The sequence below is a fragment of the Astatotilapia calliptera genome, chromosome 5 (assembly GCF_900246225.1).
Source record: "Astatotilapia calliptera chromosome 5, fAstCal1.2, whole genome shotgun sequence".
NCBI classification, from domain to species: domain Eukaryota; kingdom Metazoa; phylum Chordata; class Actinopteri; order Cichliformes; family Cichlidae; genus Astatotilapia; species Astatotilapia calliptera.
The window spans coordinates 23458002-23484316 of NC_039306.1; the positions used below are offsets into that span (position 1 = coordinate 23458002).

General features: G+C 44.3%; 1 protein-coding gene across 5 annotated transcripts; it reads right to left on the reverse strand.

Moving 5' to 3' along the window:
* Positions 1 to 580: 580 nt before the first annotated feature.
* Positions 581 to 25737, reverse strand: rassf5 (Ras association domain family member 5). Of its 5 annotated transcripts, none has more exons than XM_026168300.1 (6): positions 24633 to 25737; positions 13129 to 13256; positions 3604 to 3714; positions 2421 to 2754; positions 2218 to 2333; positions 581 to 2101 (listed from the first exon to the last, which is right to left on the reverse strand). In XM_026168300.1, the coding sequence occupies exons 1-6, from the start codon at positions 25399 to 25401 to the stop codon at positions 1958 to 1960; spliced, it is 1602 nt and encodes a 533-aa protein (XP_026024085.1). In that variant the 5' UTR covers positions 25402 to 25737; the 3' UTR covers positions 581 to 1957. The 5 variants fall into 5 exon arrangements, with proteins under 5 accessions (XP_026024085.1, XP_026024083.1, XP_026024086.1 ...); XM_026168298.1 differs by having other exon boundaries at positions 3604 to 3717; positions 24633 to 25736; XM_026168301.1 differs by lacking the exon at positions 24633 to 25737 and adding an exon at positions 19140 to 21801 and having other exon boundaries at positions 3604 to 3717.
* Positions 25738 to 26315: the final 578 nt, after the last annotated feature.

The window sequence follows — 26315 nt, forward strand, 5'->3', positions numbered from 1 at the left end:
TGAAACACAGTACATAGATACACAGGGGCACAAGAAAAAAAAGGCACTGCCAGCAGGAACAGCTCAGGCTTTGGGTGGTGGCGTTAAAAGTAAGAAAAAAAACAAACAAACACACAAACAGTACAGAGGGACGCATGTGCTCATGGACAACAGGCCTCGTGTATCAGTACTTTTATGCACTAAATGAAGAAGCATAAGAACTTCTCAAGGTTGAATGTTTTCTGTGATGCATGCACTCCAGATGTTTTAGCAGCCAGCTAATGTGCAGTTAGGATCCGTTACATTATACGTGCACTAAATGCACATCTTTGTAAGTGAGGCCCAATGATGGAGCGCTGTTGACAGACACACTCATTTTAAAACACTATTCACATGATCCTCACTGCCCTAAATGAGAGTGCAGACACACGCGCACACAGACGCACACACACACAAACCAACCAGTAGGAATGATACCTAAAAATGTTCATTTCAACAGTTAAGTTAAACCTTGTCACTCTTTTTCCAGTGTCTACATAATTCATATGCATTGCAAACACATCATTGGTACATCATAGCCATGTTCATGAAATTTATATATTATTATTTCCTCTTTTTTTTTTTTAGGTTGGAAGGCAGGTAGATTCAAGAAAACCTAAACGCATGCCCAGCCCCAGATGTTTGGACCATCATTAACCTGCGTCTACTGTAAATGTGCAAAACAGAATCAGTTTTCCTCACATACACCACCTTTAATTCAACAAACTTTTGTCTGTAATCGCTTTAATCACTCTCGGCAGATGTGCCCCCTCTCTAAGCTTTGGCATCAAAGTCCTGTAACATTTAATATACAACTCCATCAGTGTACATAAAGTGTGTCGATAAAGGTTTGTGGTTCACCTCCCTCGGCAGGCTTTTCTCCGCAGGTGGGGTTCATGCAGTTTGCAAGTGGAATTCATGCAAGTTTGATTGCGATTAAAGTGAGAGGGGAAATGGAAATTATATGACAGTTATCATCTTGGAACATGTCTGGATTATGTGTATGTTTTGCAGGAGCATGGAGAAGGGTGCCAACTGGGTGTGGCTGAAGAAGCACTGACTGAATTTAGCAAATAAGAACAGATAAGCAGGGGCTAAAACGAGCTTGTTCTACGTGGAACAGGGCTATCTTTTTCCTCCTTTAGCTTTTCTCTGTTCCCAATTCATGCTCCCTGAGAAAAAGCCCAGAATGGATCTCGCTTTCTTATACCTGTTCTGAGATTTCGAAACTCCTTAAGAAAACATTTTCTAAGGAGAAGCACGGGTTGCCAGTACTTCAACTCCCACCCTAAATACCTCCCTTAGAACTCCAGAGAGATAAAATAGCACATCTGCTGATAACTGATATATCATTTCCAGGAACAACACAGTATGATTGTCCTTCCATCCCTGCATGATGCAGAAAAAAAGTAATCATGCCTACTGTTCTAATCCTAAGTCTATGTGCAGGGAAGATGAGCTCAGACTCATGCATAAGTAACACTTGCAGTAGCAGCAGCAGCAGCAGCGGTAGCAGAAGAAGAGGGAATCTTTACAAACACCACTTATTATGAAAATCTATCAGTCTCAACTCGAGTTGAGTTACAGTACAGATCTTTCTGTGTGTATGTGTGTGTGTGTGCAAGCGTCCTTGGCACTATTTGTCCCATCAGCTAGAAGACAACACACACTCTGTAGCTTTTTACAACGCTTTCGACTCCCGATTCCCTTCACAAGGAGGCGACGTATGAGGGGTTGTGGTGGCGGTGAGAGGGGCTCATATGCGTCCTGAGAAAGGCTATGCAACCACGTGTGAACATGTGTGCACGTCCGCGTGTATATCTGGAGCTCCAAGAAAAGCTAGTTCGGGCTCTGCTCTGCGAATAGATCTCGAAGGTGTCGGAGTTCAAAGGGTCAGTCTCTCCCTGGGTTAAAGCCATGACGTTATGTGTGACGGGGGTCAGGGGGTATGTTGTTGAAGGGCCTGCTGTAGTTTCTTTCGGTAAACAGTGTATTTTTGCTCCACTGCTCTAATGCGCTCCGCCTCCTCTTTCTGAAGGATGACCAGGAAGTTTTGAAGCTCGGGGACAGAGAATGCATGCCACTGTGGGATTAGGAGGGAAAAGAGAAGGAGCAGATTTATAACACTTCTGGAGGCACTTACCCTCTTAACATTTGCAGCTTAGTAATAAACTTATGCATGTTTTTTTGCCTTCTCACCTCTACTTCTCCGGTCTGATTTTCCTTAAGCACAAAGCTGAGCTGCTCTGGATCTGGTCCCGCAATCAACCTTAGAAGAAGAGGGTGGTCAGAGAGAGGAAGCTTCTGGAAGAGGTCTGCAAAAAGAAAAACATAGCGTTGATATCACCAGTTACTTTTCTGGAAACCACGCGAGCTAGCGGCTGCACATGTGTTGTCCTCACCCTGTCCATCGCGGTGCGTCTGCCTGTACAACGCAAACTTGCGTGGATCGTCCAACACCATGAACTTCTTCAGCAAGCCCTTGATGACCTCTCCTGTGGTGGTTTGAGAGCTGATGTGGAGCTGCTTCACACTGTCGCTTGGTAGATAGAAGGACGTTCTCTTCTCTGAATGCTCAGAGTCTGTAGCTTCCTGCTCCTTCGGCGGAGCTTGGAGGCGGTCGCTGACCTGCTTGGACGCACCCTCTGAGGCTGACGGGTCCACGCCATGGACGGTGACTGGTCGATTGAGCCTCAGGTGGACTTTAATGAAGCCTGTGTATGAGCCGTCTGAAGCCTACAGCAAGAGAGGGAAAGGTCGTGCATTAATGTGTGCAAAGTAACAAAATGCACCCTAATGATGCTGTTTAGGATCTAATGTCCACCAAACTTGTGGTGGTTTAAGATCTTTCAATTTATAGACAGGTTAATGCAGTGAAACATGGAAATTAGGAAAATGTGAAAGATGTGTTTTTTTCTGAACTTAACAAAAGATACAGTTTTTTAAAAAAAATGAATCTTTAGTTACAGTTATGATTTTTTTTCTAATATAAGTGGAAAAACATGACAGAGCAGTTAGTTATGAAAGACCTACTGCATGAAAATTCACAGGCCTGTCAAAAAACAAACTACAAAAAAACCACCAACCACCACCCCGAAAGCACTCTAACATGTTCAATCTTGTTTGCATAGTTCATGAGAAAAATGTTTCTCGCCGGCAGCAGCCACTTCCTGGTGCATTGCTATTCTTGTGATGTTGCAGACCAGCAGACCAAAATGAACTTTGAATGGTCCCAGGTGTTTGCACCTGTAAGCTAAGTTAAATCAAGGCTTCCAACAGGGAAGCAATTTTTATCATCTCTTTTGTGTTTTTCAAATCATTCCCGTACTTTGTTTTGTTTTTGTTTTTAACAGTTAAAAGCTACATATATAAAAGTGTGTTACTTTATTTGATCAAACTAAGTATTCCGAAATACTATTCCTAATTTAATATTTTACTTTCTACACTACATCCAGGTTTGTTTGGTTGTTTTTAATATGTGTGCATTAATGAAAAAAAAGGGAAGCTAAAATAATAAGGTTTCATTGTGACTTTGAGACTGAATAGTGCAAATTTACAAATTTGTTTAAAAAACAAAACTCTCACCAATTTCATTCCATTTTCTGTGACTTGAGCGTTATACGCTTCAATCCTGGCCCGCACTTCTTCCACTGATAGGTCTTTTGTCGCTCCCTTCTCTTCTTCCTTTGCTGCATTCTGCTGTGAGGCAAAGAAAAAATTATTATCAGCACTGCACCACTGTCGCAAGTAGCAGGAATGTTTTATCTTTAACCAGCAGATGGTGCCGCTTCAATCTATCCAGAAAAACAAAAACGGTCTAATAGTCTTTGCTCAAGTTTCTGAAGAAAGATGAACCACAATCAGGAAAAACCCTTTCACCTTCCACACAGACTTGCAGACCTTGTGGGTGTCATGCTTGGCTCACAAATAAGACTAAAGAGAATCTAGGCCAGTTCCTGCAGGGTGGTCTCTCTTGACACTACCCTGCCCTCCATCTTTGCCATCCTCACACAGAAAAAGCTGACTCTGACTGCAGCTGATGGGCTTTGAATACACGCTAAAGCATAGTTACACTAGCCCGCAGCTCTGCACGGGGACAGGAAATGTTGTGAATGGAGCTAATCGTGCATTCAGCATCTCAGCGCAAGAATATTGACAGCTTTGCCTCCCTCTTACTCATTTCCCTTTGTGAATAAGGATGAGAACAAGAGAGAGAGAGAAAGGAAGGATGCAACGAAAGGAGACGAGGGGGAGTCAAAGAGTGGGAGGCAGCGAAAGAAGGGGTAAGGAGTGATGAAAAAGCGGCTGCTGAGCCAGCCTTAGCAACACAGAGTTTGACTAGGTTATTTATAGTACAGTGGGATGCATCCTCTCTATCTCACAATAGCTTTTTTTTTTTTTATTTATGTAAAATTTCCTCCCTTCTACTTGTTCGTTTGCATTTTCCGGGGAGGTGGGAGAGAGAGATTATGTGTCTTTGTGTGTGTGAGAGAGAGAGAAAATGTGATGCAGCTATGGTTTCTAGAGGGAAGTCCTCAGGTTGAAGATGAAGTCACTGTTTCTTTTTTCAATGGAAATGCAATAAGTGCACCCTTATGGTAACAAACGACACAAATAAAAGGACCCATTCTGGCTAAAACTGGGCATCTGGCAGGGGAAACGCTGCACTGCTTATTCTTTTTGTTGCTCTTCTTATTGCGCTACCAGACTCTGCCCAATTATAGTCCCACAATTCTGTAAAAATGCCAAAGTTGCAGCAGTGCAGCAGAATGAAGGTGGCGCCTTTGAGAATAAAATGTTTTACTAATTAGGACCCAAATACGAGTGTTTTTGCCTCATATCTGGATCATGAATGTAAGTATCTCTGTCATGGGGGAATTTGAAGCCTTCTGTTCTGCATCTCACAAGACCCATAAAAAGCCACTGAGTTTACTGACCCAGCTGCATTCATAAAAACATAAATAAAATAAAGAGCACATTGTGCAATCCAAGGTTAGGAAAGGAATCTGAGGGATACGGAGGAGCGGACTCGTATCGAGAATTCCGTGCAGTGGAAAGCAACAAAATGCAAAGAACCTCGCAGGAATTCCTGCGTTTGTATGTGAGTTTATAAATGTATCAGAAGCAGTGCCCTGCCCTGCCTGTCTGCATACCAGCGAGAGTGATCAGAGGACAATAGAGCCGGACAATAGTACAGTTTTCGCTCCTGTGAGGTCGGCAAAAGCCCTGACTGTGACCAGGTCGCAGAGGCGCACAGAGTCTGCAGAGGCATTCCAGGAAAACACATCTGATGGACTTGCACTGTAGATTATTGGCTCCAGAGCTAAGTGTTTCACTACATTAGATAGTTAGATATCTTTAGACTGTAAGTGCTTGAAAGTCTCTTAGCCAATGTGCAAGCACACTTCCATCATCTAATGCATACATGTAATAAGTTATCTGATTATACTGTCTCAGTCTCATATGAAACAATCAGCTCTTGTTGCCATGTTGGTTTTTAAACGCTCCTGTTTTCATAATTTAGATACCACACTTTTACCACATAAACAGCTTTTATTATGCTACTTGATTGAGCTTCACTGTGTTGGCGAGGGCGCTTGAGGCAAACCTGAAGCAACTCAAATTTGTTCTTGTTGCTGAATGCATCTAAAGGTACATGTGTATCTAAAAAGCATGAAAAATATAAATAAAATATCTCTGACTGTTACATAAGAGTCTCTCACATACACAGACACAGACACAGTCCCTCCAAGGTGACGCAGATAAGTGTTGATGCTCTCACTCTTGTGAAGCTGGACAAGAGGTTTTACGACTGCTTGAAATATCACGGGAGTGTAGTCGATATGAAATCAAGTATCACACCTGTCTGTGTGTATCACCTGACCAGCTTTTTAACTCAAACTTGTAAGACCGACAACATGACGAGTGATGAGCGTTTTCACAAAAATACAAACATTTTGAACAGTGTGCGATGGTCACATGCAATCACATACATAAAATACACACATGGACCTATGCACACGCAAACTGTCAGCAGTTTGTTTCAGAGCGCTGTCTTTACAGGGTCAAGTGTCAAGGAGAAGTGCAAGCTGATTCTATTTCACAGCCCACAGAGCGCTGTGTGTGTGCCATCACTGCCAGCAGTGCAGGTCTGTGCATGAGTGTGCACTCACACAACAAACGCACAAAAACCTAAGCACCAGCATCAAAATAGATTTACTACCACAACTTATTGCATTTTTTTATGATGACTGAAACTGCAGATATCTACGGTTGTTGTTCGTGGTCTCACTGCGATGCTAATTTAGAGCAGGATTGTAGCTCAGTTTTTAATATGTTGTATGTTTGAGTGCAAGCAGTAACAATCATCTGTGCAATGACTAACTAACACGAGAGCTACAGTTGATTCAGCTGGTTTGGATTTAGCATCACTTGATGCTCTGGACTGGGCCCCACAGGTAGCTAGGTGGCTAATAAGGCAAGCTACGTGACACAGTAACACTTGGTTGTACACTGAAGAAGTGAGAGATTTCACGACAGGTTGATGTGTTTGGATCATATCAGAGTTTCTATTAGCTAAGATAATGTAGGAGGAAGTAATAGACACAATATTCTTGTTTTATTAGCATAACACGGTCTGTTTCTGAATAAAAGGTTACAGGTTTCCGGGTGAATATCAGTGTTATAACTCATTTATTTGGACCATACCAGAGAAACACACACACACACACACACACTTCAGTTCACTTCCTTATGCACAAAACTTATGATAATGTCTCTATTTACAAGATGCATCTCAGATCTTTGCATACTCCTTTTCCATATTCAAACACGAGGATAAACAGAGCACTTTGCTCTTTAAAGACGCACTGCCCCACAGGGCTGCATTTAACGCAAGCACACAATTCAGTTTCTATTGGGTATGTAGACTAGCTACCATGTTGTCTAGCTAACAGTGCTACTACATTATAATTCATATAATATTTCTTGGTTACAGGGCGTCGGGGTCATCAGTCTCAATCAGCTGGCAGCTTCTGTTCTCTCAGATCAGGCAAGTCAGCCTCCTTAGGCTGTGAGCCTGGCTGCAACCCTAACTCCACAACCTGACAGCATAGCTGGTCAATTATTCAGAGATTATACCTTCTCCAAGTCAGACACCAAAGGCAGCACAAGGCAAGGACAGCAAAGAAGGGGGATGAGCAGGTTTTACATGAACACCAACTGTCTGTGTTGGTTTGTCAGGCCGCCTCCCACTTCCTGGGTCTCTTTTCTCTTTTTCGTCTATAGTATTGACAGCGCTGCTTTTCTTTCAAGTGCTACTTTAAATACTTTGGTTATGGTTTGTTACACAATCAGGTCACTGAATGTACAGTAGAGCTAAACGAAATCTCAGGAAGTGTGAAGACTGCCAGTAAAACCAGCAATGGGTTGCTATGGTAACTAGAAAAGTGCAGTTAAACAGTATACACACACACACACACACACACACACACACACACACACACACACACACACACACACACACACACTTGCTCTCGTGCAAAAGTATCAGCTTTGCCTCTATGGAAACCTCTCCACTCCCACACACTGTAGAGAAGAAGCCTCCATGAAATCAGTCTGTTAAAAACAAGCAAACCTGACAAGCCAACAGATCAACGTTGAACAATACAGCTGTATTACAGTAACCCCTTCCTACTTTCTCACACACACACACACACACACACACACCTAGAGGCCTACTTAACCATGCACAAACGCCACCGCTTCCTCTCCTAACTTCTCCTTTTTGGATAAAAGTTTTGTTTTTTTAAATATAGAAAAAGTGCAGTAGAGTTTGTTTGCCGGCACGATTGGCGCACTGACTGAGCTTGCTCCGATATTAAAATTTCAATTATCAGGTTGACTGTACTCCTGATTCTGTACCTTAGTTGTTTGCCTAGGCTTGCGGAAGAACGAGGTCTTGGCTGTGAAGAAAGTGAAGTCCTCGCTCTCGTCATCCAGGCTGCAGTACCCACTGCTCATGCTGTTACTGCTGGTCATGGAGGGGGTCAGCACTGTGTTGACGGTCATGGAGAGGTCCGAGGACAGCCTCTGGCACCAGAAAAGCACCAGAATAGCACGTTGGCAGCTCGAGGAAGCGATGGGTTGTCTCGAAGTGACGCTTGGGCACAGTCAGAGTCTACACGCGTACAACTGCCCTTTACTCATCCAGAAATAGTCTGCGCTCCTGTGCTGATGCATCCAGAGGGTTTAGATCCCACCTGCGAGGGCGAAACAGGTGAACTCTGCTTCGATTCGGCACTTTGGGTGCTACCGGAGAGACGACCAGGAAATGCAAGAGCGAGCAACAGACGTGTCACTTCCTCCTGTCATGCGTGTGAGTGTGTGTGAGAGTCACAAACAGGCCATTCTGTATGTGCACCTGAGTATTCTCAGCTAGACATACAGACACTTTTACGCAAAGCTTGTAACTACCTCACACGCACGCACGCACAAACGTAGGCACACGGCGGAGTGATGGAGTCAGCTTACAGACTGGTTTCAAGTTAAGCTCGCTCACCTGAGAGCACCTGTTATGCCCACAAACACACACTCGTTAAGGCATGCATGCAAGCAACACCACATCCTGCTTTGATCCTGCTCTGTGTCTCTGTGAAGACCCACTGAGAAGGAGCGAATAACAGTCCAACTAAAGTCCCTCATGCACAACCAAGTCAATTATGCTGGCATTTATTTGTGTAAGCATCCATCCGTCCCCAGGGTCTTGGGTAAATAGCAGCAGCAGAGCTCCTCGACTGCAGAAACGAGATGCTCACAGATCCCCTGCTACCTCCTCTCTGCTCTCCTTCCCATCGTTTTGACAATGTTACCAAAAAAAGGACAGAATCCTCACACTCAGCTCCTCTCTTTCTTATCCTCTCCCTCTTCTCTCAGCCTGTCTTTGCACCAGCTTCACCGCCTCACTCTCTTGCAACCTTGCTCAACCATCTGTGGTTGAGCGTGTTATCAGTCTGCAAGCGCCCTCCCCTTCTCCCTCTACTCTCTCTCCCTCCCTCTCTCTCTCTCTTCCTGTAAGCGACTGCACCCTGCAAAGCATGGCCACTTCCTCTCACAGAGGGGAAAGAGAGAGGTATGTGTAAATAGAAAGAAATGCTGATGAGTGAGAGATATGAAGGCCCGTAACTTCTGTATGACATACAAAACACGAGCACAAACAGGAAGCAGCACAAAAGCCGGGCAAGATGGCTGCTCTGCAACTGATATTTGGGTGCAGCGTGCAACGGTTGACTGGAAACCATCATAACCGCCGTAAATGTCACTTTTATGTAGAACCATCCCGACTCTTAATTTGTCAGCACCGAAACACAGGCAGGGACCGACACAGTACTACAACAAAAAGGTGCACAATCATTGCTGTTTTGGTGATGAGGGATAGGCTTATGGTGCCCACAGAGAGAGAAAGAAAATGAAGAATGATGGCTGTTAGCATAGAGATTACCGTGACCCCTAACCTCAGAGCGACCCTACAACCTGCCCTCTAACTCTGGCAGCGACCCCCTTGCCAAAAAGCAGCCGACGCTTGCTGCTGCTGAGATTGATGTGCCCATCTGTCTGTCGGCTGCTTCAGTGCATGTAGCAAGATTTTAAAATCACACAATAAGCTTTGGGAGAACTGTGGCATGCACCGACAGTGTGTCAGCCTTTTACTGGGGTGTTTTTCATCAGATTTAAGTCAGCTGATGACTGATAACCTGCAGCTCTGCTCCTCGCTTCCATCAGCGTAATCAGTATAGGAGAAGAGTGCTAGCAGGGGGTGCTGCACACAAACTAGAACACACACACTACTGGTCTCAAGTCGATGAAACCTGGTCAGCGTGATGATCCTTTGTGTGGCTGCAGCAGTCTCCGTCCATATGGGGCAAAAGGCGATCAATTTCTGCTGATGTACACACAAAAAGGACTCGTACTAACCACACACATGGTTACAGTTATAAAACAGAGCAATGGAAAAAAGGGGGCTGCAGGAAACAAAGTGTCGTCTCTCCTCTAGCCATTCAAGAGGCTTTATTTGAAGCACACCAGTCACTAAGTTCATATGCCACTAAAACTGACATAATCTTTTAATGCTGACATGCTGACTAATGGCCTAAATGTAAAATACATAAAAGCAATTTTGTCGTTATTGTTTTGTTCATGTGTAGCTGGACAGATGACCTGAATGTAGGACACCAAGGCAGATGAAGTAAACACAACAGGAACCGGTAATGGCGATTACAAAAACACAGAAACACAAAGTCCAAACAGCAGCAAACCAAGAATCCAAAATAAGAGCACAAGAAGCATAAGGAATGCAGGGGAAAAGCACTGAGCACAAACAAAGGGAAACACAAAGTCCACATGGACAGATGAAGACAGGGCTATTAACCCTCCTATGAGAATTTCAGTTTTGATTTTGTTCTGGGGTCTTTAAACACATCTTTCACTAGTTTTCTTTCCAGAGTCTTTGAAATCTTTTGCTTCCTAACTCTGCCAGGCTCGTTCTGTACTGTGTGGCTCTCTTCAGTTCTTGACACTTTTTGTGACAACTTTGTATATCTCTCTCTTGTTATATGAGCATCAACAATTCTTTTTCTCAAGTCTAAACTGATGTCTTTTGCTTTTGCCAAATAGAAATAATTTATAATTTCTAAAGAAAACTAGTGTTTGTATAAAATAGGAGCTGGTGTGATGAAAATCCCTTGCTCTACTAAAAATAGCACTTGGGAAAGTTTGACCAAAAAAAAAAAAAAATTCATAATGATTTTGTCCTCTGGGGTTAACTGCAAAATGAGACACTGGTAGGGACAAGGAGCGGGTGAAGTAAACAAAGCACATATAAAACTAATGAAAGGCGAGCAGACAATCACAAAGAAAGGAAAGCAACAAAAACAGGAAGTACATAAAACAACACCACACATGAGAAAATAAACCTTCAAAGTAAAACAGGAAATAACTGAAAGACAAATAAATAACAAACACGCTGAAACAAGGAAAATGATGCTAAACATGATGCACGGAAACAAAATGACACCAGAAACAACTAAAAACTAAGGGAAACAACTGGGACTGTGGCATTTATGTTCCACTAGAGATTTTGATTGAAACCAATAGAGAACAAGTGGTGCTATTGGATCAAACGACAAACACACTTTGCTCCAATTCTGTGCACGCTGTTTTGATCGTATTACGCTCTATGCATTCGCTCACACTCGCTAGATGACCTCGGGACATAAGAGGAGCTGCCAACATTTTGCTGCAGGCCTGCTTGGTTAGCCAGAGTACTCTTGTGCCTGATATCTGTGTGTCTGTGCGTGTGTGGATGGACCACATCGCGTGGGTGACTGTGGATGGCATGCCAAGAGCAGCACACTCACAATCTTATAGGTCCCTAAACACAACCATGTGCTTACACAAAGAGTGAATGAGGCACTATTTTGACGATGGATTTTACGTAACTACTGTATCACTTGGACGCCTCCGGACTTGTACAGTAGGAGAATAGGAAACAAGGCTAAAAGCTGAAACTTTGAATTTCAAGTTTAAAACTGTTGATTTCTTCTTTATATAGGTTACTGACTTACCATCATCCATGGATACTAAAAATTACATATTCCTTTAACATCTAAAAACTCTGATATAGAGCAAGCAACAAATAAGGTTCCTGTACACAGAGTTAGTGCTGTGGACAAGGAATGTCCACTAATTGCAGTGTGAGTGGTTCTCCGGCTCCTCCTGTCTGTATGCCGAACTGATAAAGTGCTTTATGGGTGTGTGAATAAAGCCATTTGAGTGGTCAATGCAACTAAAAAGCACTTAATAAACTCATTAAGCAATCCAACGGTAGTAACCAGACCGAAAAGCAGCGCACATTTCGGTGCTTTATTTCGGTGCTTTTTTTTCCTGAGCTGTGATACACTTTAGATTCTAGCCAATCATTTTACGTTTCCGAGGATAGTAGGCGGGGCCAGGTACGTACGTTCTTTTATGCAGAGCTACAGATTAAAAATGTCCAAGGCGAAGCGGTCAAAAGTCTGGCTGTACTTCACAGCAAAATATGCAAACTCAGCAGCAACAAGTGCTTTAAGCTGATACTGTGATACTGTCAAAGGAGGTAACACCTCAAATCCGATGAAACACCTGGCGACGCATAGCGTTTTTTTTTAAAAGCCGAGAAATGCGCCGTATTTGATGGCAGCAGCAGCCGTTCTTCTCTGCGTGAGTAGCTTAATGTTGTTTGTGTGTAATTTACGTTGAGTAGGCTAACCACGTTATTACATTAATGCATGTAAGGTGAACTAGCAAACATCATCATAGCTACATGCGGCTGTCCTCTTGTTTGATGGCAGATGCTCCCTTCACCCTGGCTAAAAAGGCTAAAATGACCAAAGAAAAAGTGGAAAACAGTTAAACATGAGAGGTTTTTGGACAAAGTTTGTATTTTTTCCATTGTTTAAGCACTGCTTCCAGCCAAGAGTGATACCATATATGCCCCATAGCTGCAGAAAAGGCTAACATTGTTATATTTTTACAAAAAACAGCTGAACATGAGAGGTTTTTGGACCAATTTTGTGTTCTCCATTCTTTAAGCACCGGTTTGAGCACCGTTTGAGCACCGGCACCGTTTCAAAAGTACCGATTTGGCACCGGTATCGGATAAAACCTAAACGATACCCATCCCTAGTTAGGACATCCAGAAGCAAACCTCTACACTTCTGGAGAGAGTTGGTGGAGAGCCAAAGCTGGGAGAGAGAGGGCGGCAAGAGAAGTCATGAAAGTAGGGGAGCAGACGCTAATGTGACGTAGCATATTTTGTCCTGGGAACACTTTGTGACCAAAAAAAGCAAATGAGTGCATAAATACATTCTTAAGTGGAGAGTTAAGGAGGAGAGACCGCATGCAGTCAAAGTGGAGGATGGTTATGTAAAAGTGTGGGCACGGAAGGAAAGAACTCTTCCATTACCCAGCCCTGACTCACGTACACCTCTGCTGCACACGTCAAAGTGCTTACTCTTCCTCTGTACCCCCCCAAAAATGGCACCCATTTCCTGTCATGTCTTTTAAAATACTTACCCTGAACTGAGAGGCTGTGGAGGAGCTGTGCCGTCTGGGAGAAGGAGCTTCCTCGGGCTCTCTGTCCCTCTTGTTGCAGTCAATCTGTACTTTACTTTTACACTCCAGGTGACATGTGTAGCTGCAGTCTGTTGATCACACACACAAAAACAAAACACTCCAGTCAGAGACAAGAACAGAGGCGCAGAACCGAGAGGGAACAGCAGCGAATTTAATCATGTGGTGATTTAATAATGTGGCCCCTGTGAAAGTGTGAAATGGTGATTAGTCGCATGTAAGTTATAAATGAGACCCAGTTCTGACTTAATCAAAGGTGAAATCATTCAAAAGATCCATTTGCACAGAAATCTGGCTCCATCTAGTGGCTAAGGGCAGACTCACAGCTTATACAGTGTTAAACTGCTAAGAGATTATATGCATGCGTGTAGTGATTCAGGAAAAATGGAGGCATTGATACCTGAACATGTGCTCTAATCAAGCAACTTTACCTGATACTGACTAATTTAAGGCCCGGTGAAATCTGGCTGTCATAATATTACTGCTCAGAGAAGGGATCAGAGAAGTAAATTCCCCTCCAGTGGAACTACATTAGTCAGTCAATAACGAACATGTCACATCCATTAAAAATCAAATGCATAATGTAACACAGTTTTAATGCACCGCAACAACTGATGGGCTTACTCCATTTAAAGGGAACAAATGGTGCAATGCTGCCATTGGTCAACTCCCATCGACCGCCCAGCTAGAAAAGAATAGATTCAACTCCCCCCCCCCCCCCCCCCCCCTTTTAAAATGTCCCCAAATAGTCCATCGTTGTTCTTTAATTTCTAGGTGGTTCCGCGTATGTCAGCGTCTGTTTATTTATGCCCTGCTGACTTTATTGTGGTCAGAGACTTTCCCCATTGCAACGCGCAGCCTCAGATCTCACTTCTCCTCCGCCGGTGAGATAATCCATGCACAAGGATATAGTAAAAAAAAAAAAAAGATTACTATTATAGAGCTGCACGGACAAAGAGAGAAGTGTATTTTGTGGAAGCTCTGAGTCAGACGCCTTTCATGGTTTTTGAGCTTAAAGCTTCATAAAGGACACACAGTGCGCTATACTGCATGCGCTCGGCGAGATCAAACCTCAATCAGCATGTGTTGTTTTCTGTTACACCTCTTTGCTGCAGCTAGAGCTGAATGAGTAAGGCTGAGCCCTGCATGTTGTTTTTCTGTCTGCTGTTCTTAGAGGAGGGAGGAAAGAGGAGGGGGGGGGGGTATCACTGCGTCTCTCACACTCAGCATCAGTAACCATAGTAACAAGCTTGTTAATGAAGCGCCTTGATGCGACTTTTGTTGTGATTTGGCGCTATATAAATAAAATTGAATTGAATTAATGACCACTGTTAAAGAGAAGGGCTTTAATGCTGTGTGTGGAGCTTTTCTTATTGGAAAATTAGCTAGCAGTTTCACATTATTATCCGCTACTGATTAAAAAAAACCAGAAAGGTCTATGTGGGCATTAAAGACACTGGATAATGGTGGGCTTGCTTTTTAAAGCCGGGCTACGTGGGGAAAAAGTTTTCCCATGACAGTTTAGAAGTCACTTCAGATTGAGACGCCTCTCTGCAGTGACCTCTAAACTGCTGGTGTGTGTCTGTAGCTTCAGCAGAGAGAGAAGGACGTCAGTGCCTCACCGGCAGGAGGGATGTGTTGAAGCGAGAGGAGAGTTCAGATAGGGGATGCTCTGCTCGTGACACTTTAGAGGTCACTGCAGAGAAAGAGAGATAGAAAGGAAGCACGCAGGGGAAGGAAAAGGAGAAACTCCTTTCCTGCCCTGCTTTTCTTCATTCACTCCCTCCATCCACACTCTGGCTGGCATTCTGTGCCTTTTTTCCTCTGCATTTGGCTACGCTTACACAGAAAAACCACTGCTGGTGTTTGGTTGGGTGACAACTTAAAGACGGACCCCACCCTTTTCTCTGATAAGTAACTGCAAAAGTTGGGACATGCTGAAAGGAAAACAGCCACAATGTAAGGGTGGAACGTCTTTCCCTGCTCCACACCTACATGATACACCGCTGTCAGCAAGACGTTGTTCACCTAAACTCCACGTTATTCCCACGCTGATAGCATACCTCTGCCTCGCACATAAACAAACAAAGAATGGAAATGGCATTTCAGCGTTTTGGAGTATTTTGAAAATTCACAGAAGTGTTCCTGTACAGGTTTCAGCACCTTCCTTATCCCATTCTTTTGAATTGTTTGAGCTCAGGTTTTTCTTGTATGTTCAGGGTAAATGTTTGAGCGTCTGCTGGCATGCTGGTGCATGCAGGCCTGGTATTACATGAGACTCCTTCAGATGAGTGCTAATGAGCAGGTGGAAAAAAGAGTAGCAGCAGATCCAGTGAACCAGAGGGTTTCTGAAGGTCATGCAGGCGTGCTGACGTACGCACAGGCAGAACAGAAAGAGTAAGTAGGAGAAGAGTAAGCACTTTTCTTGTGTGAGTTTTCTAAGTAATTGCAGTTGAATGCAAATTGACCCCACCAGCCCCGAGCTCCTCGCTGGGACTTGCAAAAGGGGCTTTCCACTTTCTATTCTGGAAAGTACAGTGCACTCTTACGCCGTCCACTCAGTGGAGAAGTTCCTCAATCTTAAATAGATTCCACCCTGCTGGAGTTTTAGATTTTTGCAGTAGGAGATATTTACAGGAAATGCCATTTTACTTCCATATCTTTATGTGAAATTAGGCTGGAAACTACCTTTCAAAAACAACAACAACAAAAAAAAACTTCAACCACTGTCCACATTGGACTCTTCTAAAGCTGTGGGGACTTTTTTTGGTGCTTTCTCTCCCATCATTACAGGGTTCAGGATTTGAATTGTTGTTTTTCCCCCTGTAAAATACTTCTGATTAAATGGGGATGAGGTGGAGACACTTTGCTGGCAGAGAATGCAGAGCAGGTACACGATACTCAGAAACTTTCCTGAGAATGTAGCAAAGTACACTGCCACCAGCCTAGCTTCTTTCTGCGCTATTTCTGTGTGCTGTTTCAACGTGAAGAAGGGCTCTGGTGTTAAGTGTCACCACGGATAGACCAGTTGAGCTTGGGTCGACAACAGCCGCTGTGAGCAGAAGGAGGACGAGCTCTGATTTGTGAAGTAAATTCTGATCTCAGAGGAGGATGAGGCTGTTTTGTTTGTTTTCATTCTTTCTGGGGGGTTTTTCTTCCTTGTTTAGTTTCAGTTGAAGTACTTTGAGACGTTCCTGTACGCAATCAAACAAATTTGACTATGCCAAGAATCGGCAGGTAGGGCATGTGGGTGGTTGTGGTTGTTTTTTCTGCGACATGGTGGGTGTGGGAGACACAGGCGTGGGTAAAAACAGAGATTATCAGTGAGTTTTTGGCTATGGAGGATGTCTGTATGGTTCCAGATAGAAACGAGGGGGGGCATATTGTATTTACTCCTCGTCTGGCTGAGGATGAAGGGGTTACACAGGGATTAGGTAGCGATAAAAAAGGGGCGAGGATATTAACACACTAATGAACCTGAAGGGAGCTCTGTAGGATTTAGAGTAGCTTTGGGGGTCTTTGGGGGGCCTTTAGCTAGTCTGATCCCATCATAGCTGATTTGAAGCAGTTATCCATGTTCTCCTACTGCGTAGCTGTTCTTCATCTCTCGGCACATTGGTGAATAAAAATATTACCGTTCCGTTTTTATACTTGTCTCCATCCTTATTCATAACTCAAACCACCCCTCCATATGCTGCCAAATCGGACATGAACAGATCTAATCTAATCCCAAATCTGAATTTAATCTGACCCTCTTACCCCTTTGACATCTGTTTTTATTTGTGTAAACAGTCATTTCATATTTCGTGCTGACATTTTTAATCTTCATCGCGGCAGAGTCTGTCTTCTCCTCTCGCAAAACTCCCATCTGCGAGGTTACAGATGCTCTGAGAATAAGCAAAACAAACAAGACAGGAAGTGGGCTTTATTTTTGTTTGTTTTTTTTAGTCTGTGCTGTGAGCTGTAAATAAATACAGCTGAATATTTTTGTGGGTAATGATTACATCGTTAGTGAATGTTTTGGAATGATGACAGTTAGGCTGCATGATAAAAAAAACAAACAGCACATTTTTAAAAAATATGAAGTCCATACATGCATGTTGGCCCCATAAATGTCAAATAAGCAAAATTTCCATATAAAGTTATGGATCCCAACCTAACCATCACCCTACTATTAACTAAATGAGTCCATCTGAAGTGCGGTCATAAATGGATGGATGGATGGATCGATACTACATGCTAAATGAAATACAGTTACAGTAAAGCAGACTGACTGTACAGTATGTCCATATAGCGTTTATTTGAGGCTGCTTAACACATGTCCCCATCTGTTGTCACGAATGTAAAGCTTCATTCTGTGCTGACAACTGAACAAGCAAGCAGGCCTTGAGAGTTTTCCCATCATTCTATGGTGCTAATATTTCCCAGTTTCTAATTCACAAATGACTCTCAAACCTCAATAGAAGAACGTCCAGCGTAGTAAACTGCACTAAACTGCGTTCCAGTGAGGCAAAACTTTTAAAATGTGCACGACAGAAGCCTTGATAAGCCACTAATAGCTTGACTCAATGAGCGCTCAGATTTGATACTACTTGTACTTAGACTGAGAGAACAGGAAGATTTTATAGCAGCGCAATAAATTTGGCACATTTTCGTAGCTATATGGTGTTTTATATGTTGTGCAGTTTCTTTTTTTTTTTCATGTTCTGTGTGCTAATGCTTAAAAAGTACTTTATGGTTAATGGAATGGCCTCCATTTGGCTTCTGAGCACAACCTCTGATGGGCTACGGATACACAGACCGAGCCCTGGCGACGTGGTTTTAAACTGACAGAGTGCACTTTTTCTAGTTATTTCTGTAAATATGCAGTAGCGCTAAATTATAGCCCCGTGTTGGCAGGAAGAACTGTCAAAAGCCTCCCCTGATATAATTATGTAACTGTGTCTTTTGTTTCAGGTCAGTTATTATATTCTCAGCAGGTTACAGCATCTAAGAAGACGCCCCGGGGATCCTCCACCATTTATAAGACTCTTTGGCAGACAAATATAGACTAAAGATGCAGTAGAAGACAGAACAGAGGAATCCAAATTGGACAGGTTCATTCTTAAAAGGATGAATAGGGTTTCCTTAGAGGGAACACCATCCAAAAATAGCTGCTATCTGTCTGTGGCAGCTTGTACTACTGATGGTGTTTCTAAAGCTTTTGAGGCCGCAGCATGACGTTACTCAGGTGGTGCAATGATGACCTGCTCCTTGAGTCATGTTTAGTTAGGCTCTTATCAGGCTCACACAGGAGGGCGCTCCTACACCTTCCCCCAAAAGATGTGCACACACATTCACACAAAATAAGCTGAAGTTTTCTTTGTTTTTTAGTGGTGGTGGGGGTTTAAGCAGCTGCTGTCACTCCCTGGCTGAATCAATGATTCTGCAGCACCCAGCCATTTCACTCCCTGCCTCTTTTTTTTTAAACCCATTCACACTTTGTGCTGATGCTACATTAGTCCTCTATTTGGAGAAAACATGGGAAAAATCAATGGCATGCAGCCTCAGGCAGGCTCACTTTAATCTCAAATTTCTGCTACAAATATGAAAGTCAATATGATAATTGACTTACAGAGGTTTTTCCAGGCAGACTGAAAAAGTGCAGGTTAAGAATAAACTCTAGTTACTGTGTGCTGTACACAAAAGCACACAGGGGGTTGATCACCCGTTAGGGGTACTGACAAAGACTAACACAGCTTACCGGCTCATTTCAAAGACAGATGGCTCAGTGCGCACAATACACAAATATTTTGGCACATGGCCGACCTCTGAGGCCAACCCAGCTCAACCTGTCTACTCATCATCTTTCCCCTTGTCCAGAGCACTGACCCTAACTAATCAATGCCCTATGCCCACATTTCCAGGTTTCACAACTTGTACACACTCTGCGGTCATCTTGATCATCTCCATACCTGAGTTGTTAAGCAGAGATCCATTGGAGGATGATCGCCGGAGGATTCGCAAGCTGTCGCTCCAGGAGCGAGACTTGGGCAGCCTCTTCAGCAGCCGCCCCAGCCGCCGCGACACGTGACCGAAGCAGGCGCTGCCAGCCTCCCCTTCCGATTCACCCGTCACCTCCTCTAGACACAGTGAAACCTGGCCGAGAAATGTCCTGCCCACCCTAACGCGCTCTGCTCCCCCAGCCCCAACTCCAGCTGCTGCCTCCCCCTTTGCCTCCTCCTGCCCTGGGACGGGAGGTGCTATCTGTGCCATGGATGGAACATGGTGGCACCATCCGGCAGGCACCGTCCTGTGTGCGTAACCCTCGCTGGAGGACCTCCTGTCCTGCCGCCGGCCGCCCCTCTCTCTCTGAGGACTGCACCAGCGCCAGCCCCCCCACTGCCCCCCTCTGCCATCCCAGCGCAGCCACTCTGCCACCGGTGCCACGCTCCGAATAAACAGCCCCCTCTCCACACGCTCTGCCACCCCTCCACCTGTACTTCTCACACCCTCCCCAGTGCTCAACCCCCTCTTCTCGCCCTACACTGTCCTCCTCGGGTCTACCCCTGAAAACAGTCGTCTTCAACCCTCAGCGTGAGGACACGAGCCCCAAATCTCTGCGGTACAACTTGTTCCTCTGTCGTCCTGCTGCTTCTCTCACCGCTGCTCTCTCATCCTCTCTTCGTCTCTCCCTCTGTCTCTGCTGCAGCACCCACACACTCCGCAGTGAAGAACGGCCAGCTTAAAGAGACAGAGACCCCCAAATGCAACCACTGCCCTAGCTTCTCTGACCCTCTCTCTCTCCTCTCTCCTCTCTTTATAGCAACAGGAGTCTTTCTGTCCCATCAGTGGCTGACTTTCCTCACTTCATTCAGTATCTGAAGACATCTTCAGACGTCACAGGCATCACTGCAGACGCTCCCAGCGCCGTTCCCCACTTTTCTGTCTCCTTGGTTTGAAATCCACATCATGGCGAAGAGGAAGTGAGTCAGCCATGCTGTCTAACCCCTCAACAGTGACATACTGAATCTTGTCAGTGTGAAGGATATGCTTCACCTTGTATGTGTGTGTGTGTGTGAGTTTGTGTGGGTCGCTGTGACACGCAGTCCGTTGCTTCTTAATATGCACTGTGAAAGAGAGAGTGAAAGCTCCTGAGAGTTCTCGTCCTGCCCCACTTACAGAACTGAGCAGTACAAAGGAAAGAGATGCTCACCATTCTCACACAAATCCATTACATTACAAGAATTTTCATCTATTCTCACTGCTTTTTTCCCACTGAGGTGCCTGGTTTTTTTGTTTGTTTGTTTTTTTAACCTGTGATGTAATGTGTGTTGCTAAAGTCTAAAATCCCCCGAATCGACCTCACCTAACAGGTTCTTGAGAATGTTTTCATTGGTCCTTACTGCTCTAACCACCTCTTCCTACACAGTCCTGCTATCAATATCCACTAAGGGCAACCTAAATATAGCCTGCTTGAACCCCCCATATACATACAGCAGAGTGGCAATGCAAAGTGAGGCAAACACAAAACACCACACGGGTCTTTCTGCAAAAATACAACAAAACCCTTCATGTCCTACATTTCTGCTTCTATTACAGCTAAACATATTAATCACCCTGATGTGTAAAGCCTCACTGAAATGACATTAAAAATAAACAGATTATAATATAGGTGTTCAATCAAGCTCTGTTCAATACTCAAAGCAGCTTTGTACTCAGACTCAACTTAATTTCAACTTTAGACACATGAGCTCCAAAGGAATGCTTTGGATGAAGTCTTATTCAAACTATATTCAGCTCAGCGCTGGCAGAGCGCAGCAGCGGTATGCAGGGACAAGAAGGTTATGAACCATTTAACACAACCCTCCTCCCATGTTTTCTTCTTCAGTGGTGAAAAAGGCCAAAGGAAAGCAGTTGCTGAGACAAGGCCTGTACTGTGTGGACCACAGGAAGAGGTAGGATAAGGATGGAGTTCAGGGAAATAATACAGTCCCTAGACAGACAGGGGGTATGCCCCGAGGTGAAAAGTGTGTGTGTGTACACTTACACAGGCTTCCTGTTAGACAAATACAGAGACGTGTGTGGGCTCACACACTTGTTCATGAATGCTTTTGCTGTTGTCATAAATTTGAGGATCACTGACCTCTCAGGTGCTCACCTTGTCAAACAGACCTCTGACATGAGAAGCAGAGACACGCAGAATAACCGATAGCAAAGCTCACAAACGGTGGTCGAAGTACAAGTTCATGCAAACATGGCCACCGTGAACAATCTCTGAAAAACTTATTGATCTAAAATAGTTGAATTACTTGAGTAATCTAGCAGTTAAATAAAATGAGGATTCAGATTCTCTGGTTGTTGCTTCAAAACTTTGGGGCATTTCAGGGGTCTTTTGTTCTTTTTCTATATTATTGCACATCATACTGTGCTGGGACAACATAACCAATGAGGAAAAATGCTAACTCTGACAGTTTTCTTTTCACTTCCTTCTGGTTTCTCTTTGAAATGTTTCGTTTCTATCCCTTCAAACTGTTTATTTAACTGAATGTACAGAGAAACATTTAAGGGCATCTCTGCAATTGTCAGTAGCCATGTTTCCTCCTCTGAGGCTCTCATAGCCCTCTTATACAGCATATAATGGCCCCAGATAACACATTAACAAATCCCAAAGCATGCTATGCTGCATTTGACACTTATAAATCAGCTTACATCTACATTAAATTGCGAATTGTTCATCTGCTGCCTGAATGTTACGCTCAGGGATTAACTACAAAGAGGTTAAAATAGCATTTAGGAAGAAACAGTGTAAATACAGACAGTGCCACATGTCTTATAGATGACCAGATCCAGCATATCAGTGTACGAGCGCCACAACAGCACGCTTCCCTGAAAGCTTTAATTAAATATTAATCTGACGTCTGATCCTGTCTGTTTGTAATCCCAGTGATTCCACTCTGGAGAGATAATCCCAGGGCTGGAGACACTCAGAGCTGAGATTAGTGGGAGTGCCCTACCCCTCCTCCTCCCTGGTATAGTGTATAGATTTACAGATGTACGTATGCATCTGCTACACACTCATTTCTTTTTAGTGTGTTTAAATTAGCATTTTATAACAAGTCGTAATAATATGTGTAGTGCAGCGGTGTCAAACATAAGGGCTAGGGACCAGAGTCAGCCAAAGCAAAAGAAGCAGTGCATACATTTTTGGACATTTGACTGTTTTTCAGCTTTTCCTGGTGATAAAGAACTCTTCCATGGCCAGTCAAGCTAAACCAAAGGAATTAAGTAATAATAATTAAAAAATTAAATGACAGAAATGTTCCTTTTTAATCACCATCTATGGAAATATCAGTAAAGTTTTCAACGTTTATCAGATAAAAACTGAGACATGCTGTTAAAATTGTACTTCTTTTTCTTATCGTAAGATATTTTAAGGGTTTAATGTTTAGTTAAACATCTTTATGGCCCACTTAAGATCAAAGTGGGCCGTATGTGGCCCACAACATAAACTGTGTGCATGTTTTCTGCCTATAATGGTAAGGGGGGGGGGGTGTCTCCTACTGGGACAGACTAGCGCCAGTAAAGCAGCTCATAAATGTCCTGACTGTCACAGTCATCAGAATCTGTGTTGGTCTTTATGCTTTCATATGTCGTGCTCCACTGAAGCCTGATGTCACATATGGCTCATATATGTGAGTAAAGTCTTTAAGCTTTACCACAAATCACATTCTCATCCATCACCCAAGAGGCGCAATAAAGATAAAGAAAACATAAACACAGAAGAAAGGCAGCAGAAGAAAGTTAAAGGCCTGTACACCAACAGAGCAGCAGACTAGAAGACTGGGAACTCTTGGGAGATTGACAGATTCCAGTGCAGAGCAAGGCCACAACTGTCCCAGGGGTGCACGCTGCACAGCTGTTTGGGCTTCGTATGCAACAAAGCAAACACAGACAAGGCCGAGCGAGTGAGGCAACCAGACAAAGATGGAGAATGATGGTTGTTTATGGTTGCAGGGCCTCTTGTCTCTCACTCCCTGTCATTTGCAGGGAGCGGGGTGCGTGCGTGCCGTTTCTATTTTGGCAGTCACGGCTGCATTTCTTCCACCGCAAAAATACCTTAAAATGCCTACATTTGTATTGCCTGCTGAACTTCACGGCTGTTCACCGCATTCACCTCAGATGTCTTCTGATAAGAGAGAGCAGATGTACAACTAATTGGTTTTATCCATGAAGAGAGTAATTGTGAAGGGGAGTGAAAAAGTTAGTGAAGTTTTTGAGATTTAAAGAAACTGTGTGTTTTGTGTGTGTGCATGTTTCTGTGGGTATATATGCTCCAGTAATCTTTCTGCTCTTGCCTCAGTGAGCTCTTGCTGATAGCACACTAAATCAGACAGCTCGGCAGTGCCGGCAAACTTGCGCTCTTTTTCCTCCATCCCTCTCTCTTGTGCACTCTCTGCTCTTAGCTCTTTGTCTCTCCTGATTCCCGTCACTTGCCATCACCCACTGTTTGCAACCACATGCCATCCTTTATTTTTCTCCTTCATTTCCTCCTGGTTTTGTTTCACTGTTTGTTTGTTTTTTAACCTGCTTCATTCATTATCCCTCCCTTTCCAATCATCCTTTATCCTGCCTTATCTCACACTACTCTGCAGCTCCAACCTCGCCATGACAAACTACTGCTGACACAATGCCTGCTCAGCAGCCGCATACACTCAAACACACACACACAGAGGATGAACGCATGTGCAGTGGGTGTGCAGAGAAGCACAAAGGTACCTCAGGTTGAGTTCTAGTCCAAACTGTCTGTGACAGAGCCATGCAGATATGTTAGGAGTGGCATCATCAGATGCTGCTTTCTGTCTCTGAACATATTCTCACATCCCACAGCATCAGACTGATGTATTTAATATATTGTCCCCATTAAATGTGTCTGAGCAGACATTTCCACTACTCAGGATTTCACCAGTACACCACTGTGGATTCCATCTCGCCCTCTTTCTCTAAGTCTGGTAGCAAAGTGGGAACTCTGGGAGGCACAGCTGCAGAACTAGATAAAGCTCTTTCCGTGGAAGGATTTTGGCTGCCTGTGGTGAAAAAATCTTTGGAAATGTCCTTCCCTGTCACTCCGAGTCACTCACAAAGGCACATGCACAATTTTTGTGTGTGTGTGTGTGTGTACAAACACACAACCACAGCTATGGTTTGGCACCCAGCTACAACGTGCCCTTCATAAAAACTGCGCTGCAGGAACAAGACGCGGATCTCTAATTCAAAACACTCTGCATTCACGTGCGCAGTCTGTTCCACGATGTCTCGTGTGGGGAAATGAAACAGTAATCACACAAGTGAATAAAGCAGGTATACACCGAGTGTGTGGCGTGGCACCACATAAGCCTATAATCACTCATTTCCACGGGGAAAGAAAAAAAGCAACTCACTTGCAGTAGCCTGCTTTAACTACTTACTTTGACATTTGAGTGCCTCCACAGTGACCTGCCGGCTACACGCGTCACACCAGTCCTGCTTAACGGGCTTGGCCTCGAAACGGTGTCCTTCACCCCTTTCCGTCTTCACCCGGGGGTCCGTCCCCTGAGAGAAGATGGACCAGGCCTCCATGCGGTGAGGTTCGGGACGAGCCAGCTTCACCACTCCGGTTCTGCCCTGCGTAACCCGCTCCAGTGGAAGACCGCCGCTTTTCCCTGGCGCTGAATGCCGCAAGGAGATGCTCTGACGTCCGCTGTCTCCGTTCACAGAATCTGCCTGCGTCGCGCTCCGATGCCGGTGCAGTCTTTTATGTCCACTCGCCAGCGATTCGCTCGGTATGACATTAGTGCCCGGTCCCTTCAGCGAGGAGCTCCTCCGACCCCCGCGGGCGGTGTGCTTGGCGTGACAGTCCATGTAGCTGTTGCTGCTGCAGTCGCCGGTGATGTGCCCGTTGTGACTTTGCCGTGCCCCAGCGGCGGTGCCCGCGCCGCTGTCCCGCTGCTGCTCCGGGCTACGTGGCGCAGAATGGGCGGACGGAGCCCCGCATCCTTCACCGGGCATCATTCCTCCTCTCACCACCGTCCCTGTGTCTCCTCCAGCAGTGACAGACACATCTTCCTCCCCACTCCCTGAGCTTCTCCTGAACATCTCCCAGGACTTTTTCCTCGGCAGGATGGTTTTCTTCCTGCCACCGAGCTGCCCGAAGAACTGCGGACTCGGCTGCTGCCCCACCACACTCACAGACGCCATTATCCTGTCAAACCCCCTCCTGTAAGCGCGTGTGTTCGTCTGTTTGAGGGGTGTCAGTGTGCGTGTTTTCACTCCGTGCCCTGACTGTAAACTCAGCTCTCCCCGCCGTGTCACGCCTGTAGTAGTGACGCAAGGGAAACGACACTTTTAAAGCGCGAGCGCGCTTCCCCAAAGACACGAGGGATAGTAGCGCGCATGAATTTCTGTTTAACGTTTTAGCACGCTAACCAGCCCGCATCACTGGGTGATATTGAACTTGATGACGAGTCAGTGAAATTTGTTTTATTCCAGCCGGCCACTTACTGTAAATGAAGGGAAAGCAACAATCTCCTGAAACCAGAAAATGCGTTTCTTAAAGAATCACAGTTCAGGGATATGCAGAGAAATACCACGGACTGGATAATGAAACGAATAGCTTAAAAATGATAAATCTTCTCTTATTTAAATAGTCCGTTTCAAGTGGGTTTTTTTGTTTTGGTGTTTTTTGTTTTTAATGGGACAGCAAATTAAAGGCCAAGATATTTGACATGCCACACGTTTACCTCAATTTTATTTTATTTTTCTAAAAAAAGTGGAATTACCACCTCGAGATTGTATGCTTCCGCCATCCAGTCAAGTTCTGTTTATGCTGTGAGTCCAGATATATGTTACGGAAGATGATTAGATATGTAGACTTTGAATTTACACCAAAGATTACATCTTTGACCCCTCAGGTAAATATTTTCATCTTGTGTCACATCCCTTTTATATTTAAGGTTTAAATTCTTAAATTATGGACAAAATCACTTTTTGTGATTATGTGTGTTTATTTCTAATGGGGGCTTAGAAATAAACATTATTTTCAAATGATTTGATTTCTGTTTTGAGTTTCTTGTTGTCGAGTCTGTTTTGTTTCTGTTTGACTCTGTTCAGTT